This window comes from Mytilus trossulus, chromosome 12, assembly GCF_036588685.1.
Source record: "Mytilus trossulus isolate FHL-02 chromosome 12, PNRI_Mtr1.1.1.hap1, whole genome shotgun sequence".
Classification (NCBI taxonomy): domain Eukaryota; kingdom Metazoa; phylum Mollusca; class Bivalvia; order Mytilida; family Mytilidae; genus Mytilus; species Mytilus trossulus.
This window is the reverse complement of record NC_086384.1, coordinates 23156755-23174471: the sequence shown is the minus strand read 5'-3', so window position 1 is coordinate 23174471 and position 17717 is coordinate 23156755. Positions and strand designations below refer to the sequence as shown.

The 17717-nt window shown below is 29.5% G+C and overlaps 1 protein-coding gene across 4 annotated transcripts in view; it reads right to left on the bottom strand.

The window, feature by feature from the left end:
• Positions 1 to 74: 74 nt before the first annotated feature.
• LOC134693366 (uncharacterized) overlaps positions 75 to 17717 on the bottom strand; it is a 29548-nt gene continuing 11905 nt past the window's right edge. Inside the window, exons 1-3 of one of the 4 annotated variants that reach the window (XM_063554142.1) lie at positions 11187 to 11310; positions 3120 to 3467; positions 75 to 2585 (exon numbers count right to left, since the gene is read on the bottom strand). In XM_063554142.1, the coding sequence (XP_063410212.1) occupies positions 1884 to 2585; positions 3120 to 3443 (1026 nt within the window). In that variant the 5' untranslated portion in view covers positions 3444 to 3467; positions 11187 to 11310 and the 3' untranslated portion in view covers positions 75 to 1883. Of the gene's footprint in view, positions 2586 to 3119; positions 3468 to 4639; positions 4769 to 11186; positions 11311 to 17717 lie in introns of those variants that run through there. The other 3 variants (XM_063554143.1, XM_063554145.1, XM_063554144.1) reach the window with 3 other exon arrangements.

The window sequence follows — 17717 nt, the reverse complement described above, 5'->3', positions numbered from 1 at the left end:
CTGGTTTTGTGCTTATTTTCACTTCAAATACCATAGATGATTATAATAGGACAGCAAGAAACAACCAATGTAATGCATATGCCATATATTTAATAAATTGACCAAGCAATTCTACAGGAAAGCTCCAAGTGATTGTACAGGAAGTCTCCAGGTGATATTACAGTTAACTAGAAAGCGATTGTACAGTCAATAAAAATATCCGACATGGAGAAAATGTCCGATTCATCTGAAAATTTATTGGCAGAGTAGATCTTGACCTGTTCAACTGATCAAACTAGATCCCTAATGATGATTATGGTCAAGTATGGTTTAATTTGGCACAGTAGTTTCAGAGAAGAAGATTTTTGTAAAAGTTAACGACGTCGGACGACGGACGCAAAGTGATGAGAAAAGCTCACTTGACCCTTTGGGTCAGGTGAGCTAAAAATAAAACATTAAAAGTTTAATTCAAATGGTAGCTGTACACAATCATCTATTTACCCCTGAAGTAAAATAGTGCTTTTTATTGACTTGTTCAAGAATATACATACAATTACATATTTTCAAAAAAAGGTGTTTTAACACCATCATTACCTTATTCCATTTTAACATTCAATCATTTCAAAAATAAGCCACAATTTTTTGGTTACCAATCAGCGATATTTGGGTCACATATTGCTTTTCTTTATTTGAAGATATAAACTGACTTCCTTGTTTTGTTAACTGTCTGTCTTTTCGTCGTTTTTTTTCAGTCATTGCGTTCTCAGTCGTTTATGTATGTATGTATGTATGTATGTATGTATGTATGTATGTATGTATGTATGTATGTATGTATGTATGTATGTATGTATGTATGTATGTATGTATGTATGTATGTATGTATGTATGTATGTATGTATGTATGTATGTATGTATGTATGTATGTATGTATGTATGTATGTATGTATGTATGTATGTATGTATGTATGTATGTATGTATGTATGTATGTATGTATGTATGTCTGTATGTATGTACAACACACAAACACAAAATTGCGAAAGTAAACAAAATAATACCATCCCACGCTAAAGCTGTTGCAATTTTTCCAATTAAAAAGGGGCATAACTCTAGAAAGATAAACAAAAACAATTTACAAAATTGAATTCTGTTCGCGTATTTTGGTTTAATGGATTGTGTACGATATTCATAAAACTTGGGTCAGGCTTGCACGTTTAGTCACTTCGATGGCCATTCATGTTTTTGTTGAATGGTTGTTTTGTCTCGCCAACACACTGCATGCCACATCGACACTGAAGAAGGTATTCGACAAAGACTACCCGTGCAAGACCGACCTCCTCGTAAGTCGTCATTTGTGATCACAGGGGCATGCACAAGCTGATCTCAAAAACATTACCATCACAATTATAGAGCACAAAAAAGATTTTGGATAAGCAAGATAAGGACTGTTTCCCCATAGTGCATAAATGAAAAAAAAAACATAGAATTAGTCACTCATTTTCCTGACATCACTTTGTTTAATACTTTTTGAACTGTTTTGTGCTTTTTTTTAATTTCTATTGAGAATGAGCTATCCATCTTTCCTAGACTTATTAGTATATCTGTTTTCTTGTCTACCTTTGGTATTGTATTTCTTTGCTCAAAGCACACGGGGAAATTTAGAGCTTTACAGCATTGATCTTTTGTAACATTAATGACCGACCTCACGTTAATCTCAAATGGATTGTTCTTTTGATTGATTTTGATTGCAGATTATCGAGTTATCACTTTCGATTAGTATATTTGATTAAACAACTTCCGGTTTCTAAAGTAAGATAGATTTTTTCTTAAACAACTTCCCATTTCTATAAGTGAGAGACACCTTGATTTAAAAACTTCCTGTTTCATAAGTACTTAAGAGCATTTATCAAAGTTTTACAATCTTTTTAACCTGTTCACCATCACAAGTATTATCCGATAGAATAAACCAATGACCCCATGATTTTGCTCTTGAAATCTTATTTTTATTACCAATAACCCAGTTATTGTTGATCACATAAGGGTCTAACGTTGTCCTTGTTTTTTCTGTAAATGAATACCATTTACCGTCTGCGTATTCATCTAACGGTAAATATTTAGGTTTCAACCCACTAACTCGTCTTTTTACAAGGTCTGACAAATACATTTGATCATTCTCACTTTCAGGTATACCCTTTTCAGGGGATAAATTGGATATTTTTTTCTCCAATGTCAGCAACTTAGCATTCAATTCAGTCCATAAGAATTTTGTTGCATTAGTAGGAAACATATATATGAAACCACCAGCAACCACACCTGGTCGATTTGAAACCGGATTTACTAAAATGTCATATCCTTCATTTTTGACCAGTGACGGAACAGGGTTTCTTATCCATAAACAATCTACCTCAAATAAAAATATTGGTATGTTATTCTGTAAAATATCTAGTAATATTTGTGTCCTGCGTATCATAAGGCGTATATACCCAGCATGACTATAAGCTTGGTCGGTCGACACTGCTGACATTCCAGAAATGGCTACCACGTTTATATTTGGCCATAATTTATTTAGCTGGTCTTTCGATTCTTCATCTGTTGTAATGAATAAAACCTAAAAGGTAGACACCAATAACTATTATTAAGTATTAAGTATACACAATGTATTGGTGAAACAAAACATACATATATGATGTGGGCTCTTCTAGTTGAAATGAATACCTTCCGTATCGATAATACACAGGCCATTCTCATTTGGCCGAACTGCACTTGCTAAGTGTATATCAGATACGGGGATGTATAAGTACACATGTTAACTCTGTGTTTTGTGTCTTGTTTTTTTTGCTTGGTATCAATCTGCTGAGTTAAGCCCTTTTCATCTGAATTTTATGTGTTGTGCATGTACTGTTACAACACCATAGGTTAGGGGGAAGATTATGTGCCTTCTAAAATGTTCAATTCCGCCATAGTCTGAATGTGCCTGTCCCAAGTCAGGAGCCTTTAATTCAGCGAGTGTTTGTTTGTTGCTGTATACCGGTATCATATTTGTTTTTCGTTCATAATCTTATACATAATTTTATATAAAAAACACTTTAAACTGCCACACGAATAATCTTTCTGTTTGAGTTTAAATCTAGATAGTATGTACCTGTTTATGAATTCCCATTTGCTCTGTATTACACAACCAACTAAAAGCAAAAGGTAGATAAGCTCTGTTTATAAGGGTAACCAGTAGAGGCGATACATTCATTTTTACGATCAGATCTATGATGTCTGGAAACTTGCTTTTGTAATCCTTTGGTAGATTAATTGATGATGATTTACTACTTTTAATATTGTGTTCTGATTGCAGTTTCAGGTTGTCTTCTTCAGTTGTGATATAGTTCGTGTTTTGTGTAAACAGAGACAGGTATACTAAAAGGATCACAATTGTTACTAGCATGGACACTATTGTCCATTTTATCCTCCTCATGTTGAAGTGTTCTTAAAAACCTTTCTGAAATAGGAAAAACAAGAATGTTTTGGTCAGCATTAAATTAAATAATTATGTATTAAAATACTATCCCGTCATCCGAGTTTGACGATTGTTCATGCTATTTTAGTTATTCAATCGGTTGATTTCTGGTGCATAGACAAGATGAAGGCTGATGTCTATTGCGTATCAATGTAGATTAATAAAAAAAACTATTCTGACGTAATAATTTATAACCAAATTTCCCTCGACTAGCGGCTCTGGAAATTTCAAAGTCCCTTGATTGGTATTTTTTTTTTTAGCAAATACTACTTCATAACATGATCTATCAATTCTAAATTAACCGTACCAAAAGACGTTTTCTGGATTATATTTAACTTTTTTTTATTAATACCTTATTAACATGAATTCAAATTTTTTTTAATTTCGTTTATTTTAGAATAAAGAAATGTATGTGCTTACAATTAATGAAATTATTGATTTCATAATTGTAAAGAATATAAAACATGTTTTAGTATGGAGTATCCTATTGTTTCTAAACAAAGAATTTTTCTATACATGAATGAGTTAAAACAGCCCTGAAGCACATTCAAACATACGAATGTTGTCTACGTATATTATATCTATAAAACACATTATATTAACATAAATATAAATTATTTAAAGGGTGCTAAAATAAATATGTGCTGTAGTGTACGACTATCAAAGGTGTGAGCTCGAATCCAGCTGAGGGACAAAAATAATGTTGGGTTCTATTTTCAGACTTATATATAATTCGAATCAATATATGGGCATGCAACTTAAAGAATATCAAAAGACTTAAAAATTAAGAGTACAGATAAGACCCTTACTCCAGAGACTGATTAATGATATCTATCATAAACATTTGGCTTACAACTTTTCTTAACTCAGTGGTCTGCATCTGCATTTTTCCTCCTGTTATATGCGTTTGGCACATGGGGCAAAGAAAAGTTGAATAATAGGAATACCTTTTCAAACATTCCGCACCATTCATGAATACTATGAAATTAATATTAGGCAGATACTTTTTTCTTTACTTTTCAATTTTAATTAATAACATCATCATGTGTATTAACTATTGAATTAGATAAAGGTGTAACTCATTTGGTTTCATCAATTAATGAATAAACTATTGGAATACATCTTTCTTTTTTTTATTTTTCAGTTATACTTACAATTAAGAACGTATTCAATTTGTGCTAGAATTTTCCTCAAAATACAAGAACTAAATATGTTCCTCACATCCGTGAGACTAACTAGTCTTCACTATAATGGCCGAAATGAAGTTATACCAGGAAATAAACTATTGATCAAAAGGTGATAAGTTAACCCTTGAGGACTTAGTATAATTACAACATTTAAAATTTCCTTTCTTCATCGACTAGAAGCCATTTACAAGCTTCATTTTAATGGGATTAGCCTTTACTTTTAGTTATTATTATCCCATTGTCCTTATATACCAAAAGGCACATGCATGGCATTTGTGGTAAACAATATTTAAATACAGTATTTAATTTGCGCCACAAGCTTATTTTTCATTTTCGCTAAAAAAAAATAAAAAATACCACCTTTGCGCCATTTTACAGGAAACATGACGAAAAATGTTTAATTAAAAATGTTTCATGATTACTAGACTTACAGAAGAAATGAAACCTCCCCTGGAACATTTAGTGAGTTTATACCAATTACTAGACTTTACAGAAGAAATAAAACCTCCCCTGGAACATTTAGTGAGTTCATACCAATTACTAGACTTACAGAAGAAATAAAAAAAAAAATGGAACATTTAGTGAATAATCATTCATACCAATTACTAGACTTACAGAAGAAATAAAACCTCCCCTGGAACATTTAGCGGATTCATACCAATTACTAGACTTACAGAAGAAATAAAACCTCCCCGGGAACATTTAGGAATTCATACCAATTACTAGACTTACAGAAGAAATAAAACCTCCCCCTAGAACAGTTAGTGAATTCATACCAATTACTAGAATTACAGAAGAAATAAAACCTCCCCCTGGAACATTGAGTGAATTCATACCAACTACTCATACAAAACCGAGTCACTTTTACTTATTTGGAAAAAAAACCTATTTTGATACGAGCGTTACCTACAAATCTTAATATTAAGACAAAACGCGCGCCTGGCGTATTAAATAATTAGCCTTGCACCTTTGATAACCATTTACCAGGTGTACCATTGTAAAGTGTAAAATTTTGTTAAGGTGCCACCTTTAAACAGAAAAGGTGCAAAGCATAAATCTGGTGGTTTAGTGGTCTTTGTATAAGAGTTTTTATTAAAATATTGAAGTTCTTGAATGTTATAGTGAAAATGCATTGTGTTTTAAATTATTGTTAATAATATTTTATATGAGCCTGTTTTATTTGGTGCATGTTACATACCACCTGAGAGCAGTGACTATAGGTTTATTAACATTTTCGATGTTATAGAAACTGAACTTTTAAAGTATGCAGTCGACAAAAACTGCAAGGTCTGTCTTCTTGGCGACTTTAACAAGCATACTGGATAGAATGTTGGTGAATCAGTTCAACTTGACCAGGAGGATTAAGCAGAATTTTGACTTAATAGACTTTAATGCATTATGTATTTGTACACATCTTTGTAGTGTGAATAAAACTGTAGATAATTACGGAAATAGGTTATTATTGGGAAGCAAAGACTTAAATTTATTGAATGCAAATAGCAGATTGTTCAAAGATAAAAATACAGTTTGCAAATATTTTAGATTTTTAAATTCTTTCTTATGATCCAATTCTTGAATAGTGATATATTCACAATTCAATATTCAATTCAATTCAATTTCAATTCAAAGTTTTATTGCCATATAAACTTTACAGTTTGAGACATATAACAACAAAAACAAATAAAGACAATAACTAAGTAACTCAATATATATACACAAATTCAGGTAAATATTAAAGGGTCCCCTGTCCTCAGTTCCATTGACTTTTTTATAAAGGATCCTAGTTTATTCACTTGTGTTGGTGTTGATGGGTTAAGTATATATATAACTTTGTCATTGTCAGTGAGATTAGCAAATAAATTACTTTCTCTATTAATGCAATCAAAATATGTTAATCTAATATTTGAATTATGAGAACAATTTATTAGGAAATGTTTCTCATCATCTATTACTTAACATTTTTGGCTCTCTTCGCGAGGAATTTTAAAATGCCTCCCTTTTTCAATTAATAATGAATGGTCACTTATTCTAAGATTTGTAATTAATTTTCTAAATTCAAAGTTTGGGTTAGAGAGGTAAGGTTTGATCAATAGATTTGGCTCAAGTGCTTTATAAAAAATTAATTTACTTTTATCATCAATAGATGTTAACTTATTTATCAACAGGTTGTTGTAGTATGAGTTTATTTGGGGTTTACTATAGCTTTTAATATTTTTTAATTGTTTTAAATTATCACAGGTTTTTAGTCTATCTATATCAATGTTAGATTCAGAAAGAATATCTTTTGCAAAAGTGAACCATGAATAGGTGCCACTAGAATCCAAAGTTTTAGTTAATTGAAAAGATTCATGTAATAAGGGATTCAAATTTGAGGTGAAAAGCCTTGCTAAATACATAATAGTTTGGGTTTTTAATATTGAAATGTCATGTAAAGATGCTTGTTGTTGAAAATATAAATATTGATATTGACGATTCCACTGTTGTTACTAAATGTTACTAAATGTAAATGAATGTAATGATTGTCATTTTCTGTTTAACAACAATTGAATGAATAACACGTTACAGCTTCATATTTAACTTGAAGTAATGTATACTGATCTGATAGATAATATTGTTGTTAATTCAATAGTTGATGAATGTAATTCTTAAATTTTACAAGTTGCCATAAAATATGACTTGGTATTTAAAAAGGGCATTAGAAAGGGAGATAATTCTTTTAAAAAAAAGAAAGGTTAGGAAACCATGGTTCAATAGAGAATGTGCAGAGAAACGTAAATTGTACCATAAAGCAAAAAGCTATAACTGGAGAGTTAAAACTGCTGAAAGCAAGATAAATTTAACAATGTGTAGTACACTAAAGTTGTACGTACTCAATATAGATTGTATAATAAAAAATTTCATTAAGAAGTTGAAAAATCTAACATAAAATTATTGTTTTTAAGAACATTTTAAGAAATTGAACTCTGCTCTAGATGAAATGATGATACTGTTATAACATTTGAAAAAATGGATGTTAATAATAATGTTAGTTTAAATACTGAAGTGAATATAGCTATCTCAGAAAATGAGTTGAGAGGCTATTCAAGGGTTGAAAAATAGTAAAGCCTGTGGAAATGATTTTATTATTAATGAATTTTGAAGCAAGATTCTGCTGATAAAATGTTTTGTATAATATCGTTTTTGAATCTGTTTGTATTCCAGACGCCTGGTCTGAAGGTATATTATTGTACCAATATATGAATGTTAAGGAGACTCTACAAATGCCGATTTTTACAGGTGGATAACGGTTCTTAGCTGTTTTGGTAAATTATTTACACGTGTGCTGAATAATGGGCTTAATTGTTATAGATAATTTTGATCTTCACTTGCGATGTAACAAACCTTTATTGTGTGCTTTTGTTGACTAACTGAAAGCCTTTGACTCGGTGGATAGATGTGCATTTGGTGGGGGGGGGGGCAAATTCCCGGATTCCGAAGGGGTCAATCCCGAAATCCGGAGCTTAAAAACACCCGATCCCAGAGTCCCGATAAAGGTTCTACTCCCCTCTGCATTATATCACAAGTTACGGATAGATGTGCATTATGGCATAAGTTACAACAATAATGTATTGATGGTTAAATGATTTAAGTAATTCACAGTATGTATTAAAATGCCAAATTTTATGTACGATTAGGTTGTAACACATCAAGTTACTTTTTTTTTATTAGCAATGTAGGCGTACGCGAAGGAGAATATTTGTCTCCTGAACTCTTTTCATTGTTTTTAAATGATAAGTTGATTTTTTGACACATTCTTTTTAAGGTTTGTCAAATGTTTACAATACTGCTCAAATTTCCTTGATAATGAAATTGCTGTATATTTTAGATTGTATCTTTTACTTTAGGCTGATGACACTGTAATCATGAATACAAGTGCAACTATTTTTCTATTCAATTCACATTTAATTAACGGTTAAAAAGTTACAAATACTTTTAAATGATATGCATTACATTAACTAAATGTCAGTTGTCCTTTTTAACATACTTTGCTAAAAAAAATACTACAGAAAATAGAATCCGGGTATAATTTTCAGTCTTGTTTTTTACCTGTCATTCAACCCAAACTCTAATTGAAAAACACTTTGTTCTTGATTACCTTTGATCTCATCTATCCAACTTTTTTTTTACCTGAACTTCCCAAAATTTTAAAAGTTGGATAAATGAGAATGAACCGTTTATAATTAAATTTAATAATGGGTTTTCTGTCCATCTCAGTGCAGTGGCGGATACATGTTTAGTTGGTTCATTCTCATTTATAAATATGGATCCGCCACTGCACTGAGATGGACAGATAACCCCTAATAAAATTGAATTATAAACACGTCTAAGGTGTAGACAAGTCGGAAGTCGAATCAAAGATTATCCTGCTTTACTGATAAAGAGACCGGATGTTCATGTTGTAGGGATTTACGATTAATTTGTCAAAGTCATACATTTGTTATGTATATCTGTATTATAAACGTAACTAACATGTCAAAGTTTAGCTGAAATGAAATTTGGTGGTTGGCAGAAATGAAATGATCATTGACCCAAAAACAAAGCACCGCTGTAATGCTAACCTTTCATCAATCAACACCAGTTATCAAAGAATTAACACGTAAAAATATTTAAAAGTGATACTGAATATATAATGAATGAACGATTGTTTTCGTTGAAACTATTATACATTTTTGAAAAGAAAAATGTCTTTTCACATTTGCAGAATTTGTATTGTTCTATACTTAAATGCTTAAACAAGTTGTTGATTTGTGTTTGAATTTATATAACTAAGTATCACTCGTAAATGGGTCATTATAAAAAAAAAACTTGAATTTCGATGAGGAAAATTTTTCGAAAATGATGTCATTGTTTTTTTTTTAAATTTAGATATGGCCTCCTGTTCTATAATATGGTAGCAACTATTTTCAGAATTATGCAATGGGAAAAATGAAGAGTTCCTTTAATTTTAACAATTTTATGTCATCCTCTGATAGAACCATGTCAATTGTGTTACCAATATTAGTTATGAATTTAGTTAATAATAAATATTATTGAATATAAAAAAACTGTTCTTTAGATATATTTTTATAGGTATGCATTTTATTTTATCATAAATTTCATAAAATGTCAAAATTATGGCCATTTAAATTATTTAAAAATACACCTAAATTGAATATATGTAAATTGTGTAAGATAAAATGATTAGCAAATGCATAGTCCTTCGTATACGACCTAAACACACTTTCATTTATTAATAAAAAAAAAATAAAAAAAATATTGCATTTTTATATAGTAAGACCACTGACCCTTCAGTAACTCCAATGACCTATGACAACACATTTCAAATTTCTTTTATTAAGTAAGGAACACAAAAACAAAGAACACTGAGCAAAAGAAAAAACTATTCTTAGGCTAAAAAATCTCAAATTGTTTAACATAACATCAATAACTAAAAATGTCAATTGTGTTACTAAATAATGTCATTGATGTTACCAGCATACATCAGTTTGTGAAAACTTTGTATACTTACTACATAATATTGTTCAAACATTGTTAAATAAGTATAATATTTCATAAATAATATGATGTTTCGCTTGGTAAACGTGAAAGAAACAAAATACAGATTGTCATAATATATTCAGTGGTGTTACTAAACTGGTCAGTGGTGTTTTTTCTGTATAAAGTGGTCTCACTATTGACAGTAACACCATTGATTTTCAGGTGTATTTTTAAATTTAGTTACAAAATAAGTGTTCAATTCCCCTATTTAATATGTTGTTCCTGATGCATGTTTCTTCAATCAATATCTTTTCATAAATAAAAGTTCAGGAAATTTTTCGGAAAATATTTTTATAAGGGTACACAATGGACACTTTTTCCATTTAAGATGTAGCTTTTACTTACTTTTAAGATTTTCACTAAATATTCAACGTAGATTTTTTTTTCTTTCTTTTGCATACCATGCTTACAGGTAATAATGTCGGGGATAAACAATTGTAAAAGCTGAAAGATAACACCTACCCTTCCAATTGTCGTTTAGTTACACCAGTGACTTAAAAAAATGAGACACTTCTTTTTGTTAAAAACATATTATGAAACCAACATACTCCTCCCAAATCATTAAAACTGTTTATATGTATCAAAATGCAAGAAAAAGTGAAAAATCCTAATAACAAATTATATGAATAATAGCCCAACTTCATGTCTGAAAGGTAATAAATTAAAAAAAGTTAATTCTGGCTAAATCCAACGGTTTGAGAAAATATTAAGGATGTTTTATAACATAACATAATGTGAACTGTACATTCATGTATAACAAAACATTCATATCTAAGTAATATCTAACATATAGAAGCGTTATATTGATATATTTTCATGTCTGTGGTTTGTATTTTTGTTTAGACTAAAATAACATAGTTTTGCATGTTTTTTTAAATGACCTAAATACATCTACTGAGTTCATGTAATGTAATGTAAGAGCTAAACGGACACAAACCTCATTATGTACATGTATCCGTAGGTTCGTAACCTCCTAAACATGATCCTAAAAAAATAAAATGCCCCATCTACCTAAATGGTCAATGTGTTATTTTAAGAGGATTACCGTTGGCTAATATTTAGCTTTATCGTTTGACCCTTGATAACGGAAACTACATTTACCATCATATCTATTTACATATAATTGCATTGTGATTAGTACATGTAGTAATGGACGCTTGAATTTAATCTAATAAAACTGATCTACGTTATTTCAAAGTCAAGTGTTATAACTGCATTTACATTGTTAGTATTTAGGAAGCCTTGCTGAGTAAATTAATTGATATTGATTAAGTCGCGTGTCATATTTATAAAATAAAACTGAAAAATTCAGATATCTTTTCGATCATCACACAGTTCGTTATATCAGTATATACCAGCTAGGTGATGCGTTTTAAACGTTTTTTCTTCTTACTTGTACACAAAGATATTGCCAATCTCCACTGAATTCATTTCAAATAAGGTCAATTTTCGAACAGTCGTTCAAGCTTGTTATTAACATTACATTTCGTCGATTTTTAAATCAAAGGAAACCAAATCATTTACTTTAGCTTTAAAAACTAATATTGAATTGTTTCAAGACAATACTTACAACTATAAAAATATTGTAAGGTAACAAATTGAAACAAAGATAATATTTTTAGTATATACATACGAAAATACAATTATTTATATCACGGTTTGAATAAAAGTTTATATGGAATATCGGGGGAGGTGATACGTTTATATAAATATTCTTAATATGAAAATTAAATATGTGTAAAGAAAACATTGTATAGCATTATTCTACGTGATCAAGTGTTGTAGTGATACATCGTAATAAAAGAGGGATGAAAGATACCAGAGGGACAGTCAAACTCATAAATCGAAAATAAACTGACAATTAAATTTTTTGCTGAAATTTTTGTACCCACGAGCCACCTTAAACTCAAAATTACAAACTTTTAAAATCTCGAAATTTTGATTTTAACTGTCAAATTTTTGAATGAGTTTTTGACTTTTAATTTATAGCAATTTCGACTTTTTCCAAATGTTTGAAGTTGATTCAAACATAGTTATTAAAATTTAAGATGGTCAAAATCTCTAATTTAAAAAGGGTAAAAATACTATCCTTTCATCAGTTAAAACCAGCTATCAAACAATTAGACTTTTTGTAAATTGTTATGAAGTCTGAAAACATCTACACCCTCTTACATGAGTTATGTGGAGCTTTGGAGCTATCCTATAGAATTAAACATAAAAACTAGATTGATTTCATTTTGGGTGAAACTTAACACTGGTTAAGAGACAACACTATCATATATTTATGTAAATTGTGCTATCACATGTCTATTAATGACTATGTAATTTTTTTTCATGTCATGGTTAAACAGAAAAAGACTATTATAAACGAATGTGGTATCCCAAAATGTGTGGGAAACGCAATCTTTTATAAATTGCAAGTGGTTCGTTTCATTCATTAAACTCAGACTTAAAGATCATTTTGTACAAGTCTGACATTCTTTACTTGAAAACTCTCAAAAGCACTAAAAAGCAAACTTTTTAAAGATTTTTTTTGGAAAAGAAGGTTATTTTGAAATTCTTGGGAACAAACTGCCTATTGATTTGTTCAGATTTAGGATCACAAATCACAAGCCCCCTAGTCAACAGGGTAGATGGAACAATATAGTAAGAAATAATAGCCATTTTCTTCTATGTAATACAAATGATATTGGTGATGAAATGCATTATATATTAGAATGTAAATACTTTGAAGAAAATAGGAACATTGTCTGTCACATTATTATTTTTTTTAAAATGCATATATTGTCAAATACAAATAGATTATGACTTCAAATACAAACCCGAATTGATTAAATTATGTAAATTCATAAAGATTATTCACACAGGTTTATACCTCAAACGATGCAATTCAAGGGGATATGGGCTGGAGACCTCCAAGTGTTAAGCAGTAGACTTGTGTTTTCCGACACTGGGCTAGATGTAACATAATGTGCACAGATATATTAAATAATAGAATTTTTAAATGGTGTTATAGAAATGCTCTTGATAAGAGAAGAAATTGGTGTTTTAGGATTATGTCTAAGTTTAAAGAATGTAATTTAGATTTGTATACTGATTTAAATAATGTACTGTGTTAACAAAATATTATGCAGATAGAAGAATTTTTACTTGATAAGTATATAGAAAATTGGCAAAATAGAATATTAACACAAGATGTTGGTAAAAAATTGCGGACTTATAAATTATTTAAAGACAGTTATGGTAGTGAATTATATTTATCTAAAACATTATCTTATAGATATAGAAGTGCTTTTGCTAAATTTAGATGCGGAGTAGCTCCGTTGAGAATTGAAACAGGGCGGTATGAAAATAAAAATGTAGACGAAAGAGTGTGTTTTATGTGTAATGATAACATAGAAGACGAAAAACATGTAATACTATCATGTCCTTCATATGCAGATTTGCCCTTTTGTTTATATAGCGAAGCTATGAACTATGAAATATAATGTAGATTTTAATGATTTGTCTGATGATGATAAATTTGTTTATTTATTTAAAAACATTAATTGTTATGATATGGTTGCCAAAACCTGCTTTGATATTTTAAGTAGAAGAAATACCTTTTTATATTCTTAAAATGAAATGATTTTAATAATCGTATGTATTTTAACTAGTTTTATATAGAAATGGTTTTATAGTCTCTCATAATTCTTAATAGAATGGTACTTGTAATTTATATTTGTGTATTGTCTGTTTTATATTGTGTATATACTCTGTATGTACTGTATATTTATGTATTGCAAGTAGTGAGACTTTAATAAAATATTGAATCTGAATCTGAATCTGTGCTCCTGCCTATATTTATATTTAAGGGGAGATAAATCAAACGTGAATACGTAGATCCGTTCAATTTTGACTTTCAGCATCCGTTCTATAAAATGAACGAATCGAACAAATATAAAAGACTGGCAAAGGAAGCACACTTTATAAAGGACTTTCAGCCAAAATTGAACGGATCTACGTGAACACGTTTGATTTATCTCCCCTTACCGTTATTGTAACGTAATAAACGTTACCAACGGCATTGTCGTCAAGGACATTTTTAAAACGTCGCCTGAAGATTGCCAGAAGGCATGAAAGCGCTAGTGACAATATTTTAAAGAACTGTTATTATTTGATGTGAAATGTAGTTTGCAAATTTAAATTTTTATTATATACATTCTGTACACCGTGTTTATTTACTTATGTAACAGTTAAAATCAGTTATCAACAACAATATCTTTATTCCCATAACCATTGTAGATACACAGGTACACAGAGAGAATGCATAATATGTACATGAATCTTTTTACAAAACATATATACAATACAGTAGTTTCAAATCATAAACATTTTAGTCAGGAGGACCCACATGTTTATTTATACTCTTTATAAACTAACATAATCTTATTATTTCTGACTTTTTGTTTAGTTTGATCATCCATTTTCCAAATGTTAGTGTATTATTAAACAACAGACTGAAAAGTTTAAGTTATAATGATTATAGAATAAAAGATTAATTTTATTTGTCGAAACTATTATATTTTTAACTGTTTACACATGCAAAATTTGTTTCGTACTATAATCAAACATTTTAACAAGCTGTTGATTTTAGTTTTTTTTTTAGATAATTATCGAAACAGTACATTTTGTGCAATGGAACAATACATACATGTAAGACGAATCAATCAACATTTAGATTCTCTTTCCCAGCAAAAACAAGCGTTTGTTTTAAGATGCTTCCTTGTAAACCGAATCCCATTCAAATGTAAGTGCATTGGACTGTTAAGGACAAACTATACAGTTTCGATCCATATTGAAATTTTGTTGAAAATTTGCATATAGGCTATACATACCATAAGAAATACATAACTTTTTGGTTTTAAAAGATAAACACAAACTGCTTTTTGTTAAATTATTTGTAAATTCTGTTTTATATGAATGTCCTTTAAATTGGTGCAATTTGTTTTTTCGATAACTCATATTTATCAAATTTTCACGAATTTAACAAAAAACATCATTTATGCAGGATTTCTATCAAATTAAACAAAAAGTACTATTTTACGTTCTCATGACAGTTGGCACACTTATTCTTCTTACGTTATCAAACCAAATGGCATTTTAAAGAGAGGGGTCCATAAACTCGTTTTCAAGTTAAATAAGTTTGAATTAAGTTAACGTTTTGTATTAGATGAGCGCAACTATTACCTGTAAGAAATGTCAAAGAGCTAAACAACCTGGGAAATACTAGTATTTTATTTTCTGCAGAAAAAGAACGTAATGGTTAATTATTCAAATGGTTTTTGTTTTTGTTTTATATGTTTATATGTCATACTCCGCTAAATTCTTTCATGGATTTATATAATTTGTGTATAAAATAAAATATTATCTATTGGATATTTATATTGTGTAAATCCAATAAGCTGTATTTACTAACATAATTATTATCATTAGACAAGTAAATCAAGAGCCTCTTTTTAAGTTTATTTGAATTAATTTCACCCGTCTGTCCAACAGAAGTTATTGATTTTATTTGATATTGTTGATTCTGATAAAATGAATGAACAGGTATTTATATTTGGTTCAATTAGATCATTCAAAGGTGGACATGTTAGTTTTATTAATTTTATTTGACCTAAAGCGAGAATTGTAACTTCAGAAGTAGTCATTAACTAAAACATATGAACGGATAGTAATATGTATAATCTTATCAAACTTATTCCTTTAAAACAGTATATAACTTACCTGTAGAACTATTTAATGTGTGGTATTAGATACATATGAAATGTTTTTGAAAAATCACACTATTTAAAAGGACAGTTTACATGCGCAAGAGACTGCAGAACGTGTCATTGCATTCAATATTTAAATATTGTGTAGACGATATATAACATAATACATTATTTTACCATTGTTTTATGATTTTTTTTTGTGTAGTATGTAATATATAAATTATGAATAAATGTTAAATATTAGAATACAGATTTAAAAAAATCCAACTGAATACCAATAGCCATTGGAAACATCAGTTTCAAATTTTCTAAAACTGCAATGTAAACTGTAGCTTTAATTACACAACACGATAATTGGCTCAATTTTCTATTTGGAACTAAACAATCATGCAAGACCCAAATTGTTTCTCTATCTTAATATATATATTGCAAGTACCAGGTTTGACAACTTTTAAACAGTTCCAAATGTGGATATCCTTTCTGTTTATCGCAGCAGAATAATTAAAGATGTTCTAACGCAAAACATCGACTTTAATACTTTCTACACAGATGATTAGCTGCTAGAATTTTTTTTATCGCAGACTTAAATTAATTTCCAAAATATTTATTTTCTTTGGTCAAATTAACAATCTATTTATTGAATTAAAGTTTTAATTTTTCAAATCCTTCCCGACTTACAGTATTTTTGTGTAGAAAAAAAGTCAAATCTATTTAACACACTGAGCCATATATGTATTATCATAAGCTCATCTGCATATAGTTGGCATATGATATATGTTTGTCATTGAGGTAAGAAGCATCACATTATCTACCGATATCAATATAATTACTAATAATTTAATTTTGGATGTAACGCGTCTTCTGATTGGCTGAGGTTATTTTGTTATGAACCCAAAGACATAATTTAGTCATGTGACCGTGACGTCATCAACGTTTTTTCATGGTTTTCTACGGTTTAAAATGGAATTAAGAATTAAATTATAAGAAATGACTGTAATATTTTTTCTGTCTATTTGAAATAACATAAAAATTGTGATGCACACTGTTTACTCCTGGTATCTTTGATGAGTTTATTAAATAACCCGCTTCACGCGTTATTCAGTGTGCATAATTTTTTTTATGTTATTTCTTCATAGACAGAAAAAATATTACAGTCATTCCTTAAGTAAAGATAAAAAAAGAAGATGCAGTATGATTGCCAATCAGACAACTCTTCACAATAGACCAAAATGACACAGAAATTAACAAATATAGGTCACTGTAGGGCCTTCAATAATGAACAAAGCCCGAACCGCATAGTCAGCTATAAAAGGCCCCGAAATGACAATGTAAAACAATTGAAACGAGAAAAATAAAAGCATTTTGTATATACTGATACAACAAGGAATGGCATAACATGTTCTACTGCTAACCGATTCTGTTAGCCCTAGTTTATTACCACATAATAGAGGCATCTATATACGTTTTTTTTAAATAAAACGTAGTTTGCGAGAAGAAAAAAGTGTTTTCGATAAATTTTGGTTAAGCAATTTAAATGCTTTGCTATAAATGAACATACATTTGTAACACCATTAGCATCAGCTGTTTTGTTATTATGAACTTTATTAGAGTTAGATTGGTCAAAGATTTGATAATAATAAAATAAGAATTTATAGTTTTTAAAGTATTCGAAAAATTCTTGATCAATATATTTGTTGCGTTTTAAAGTATATACA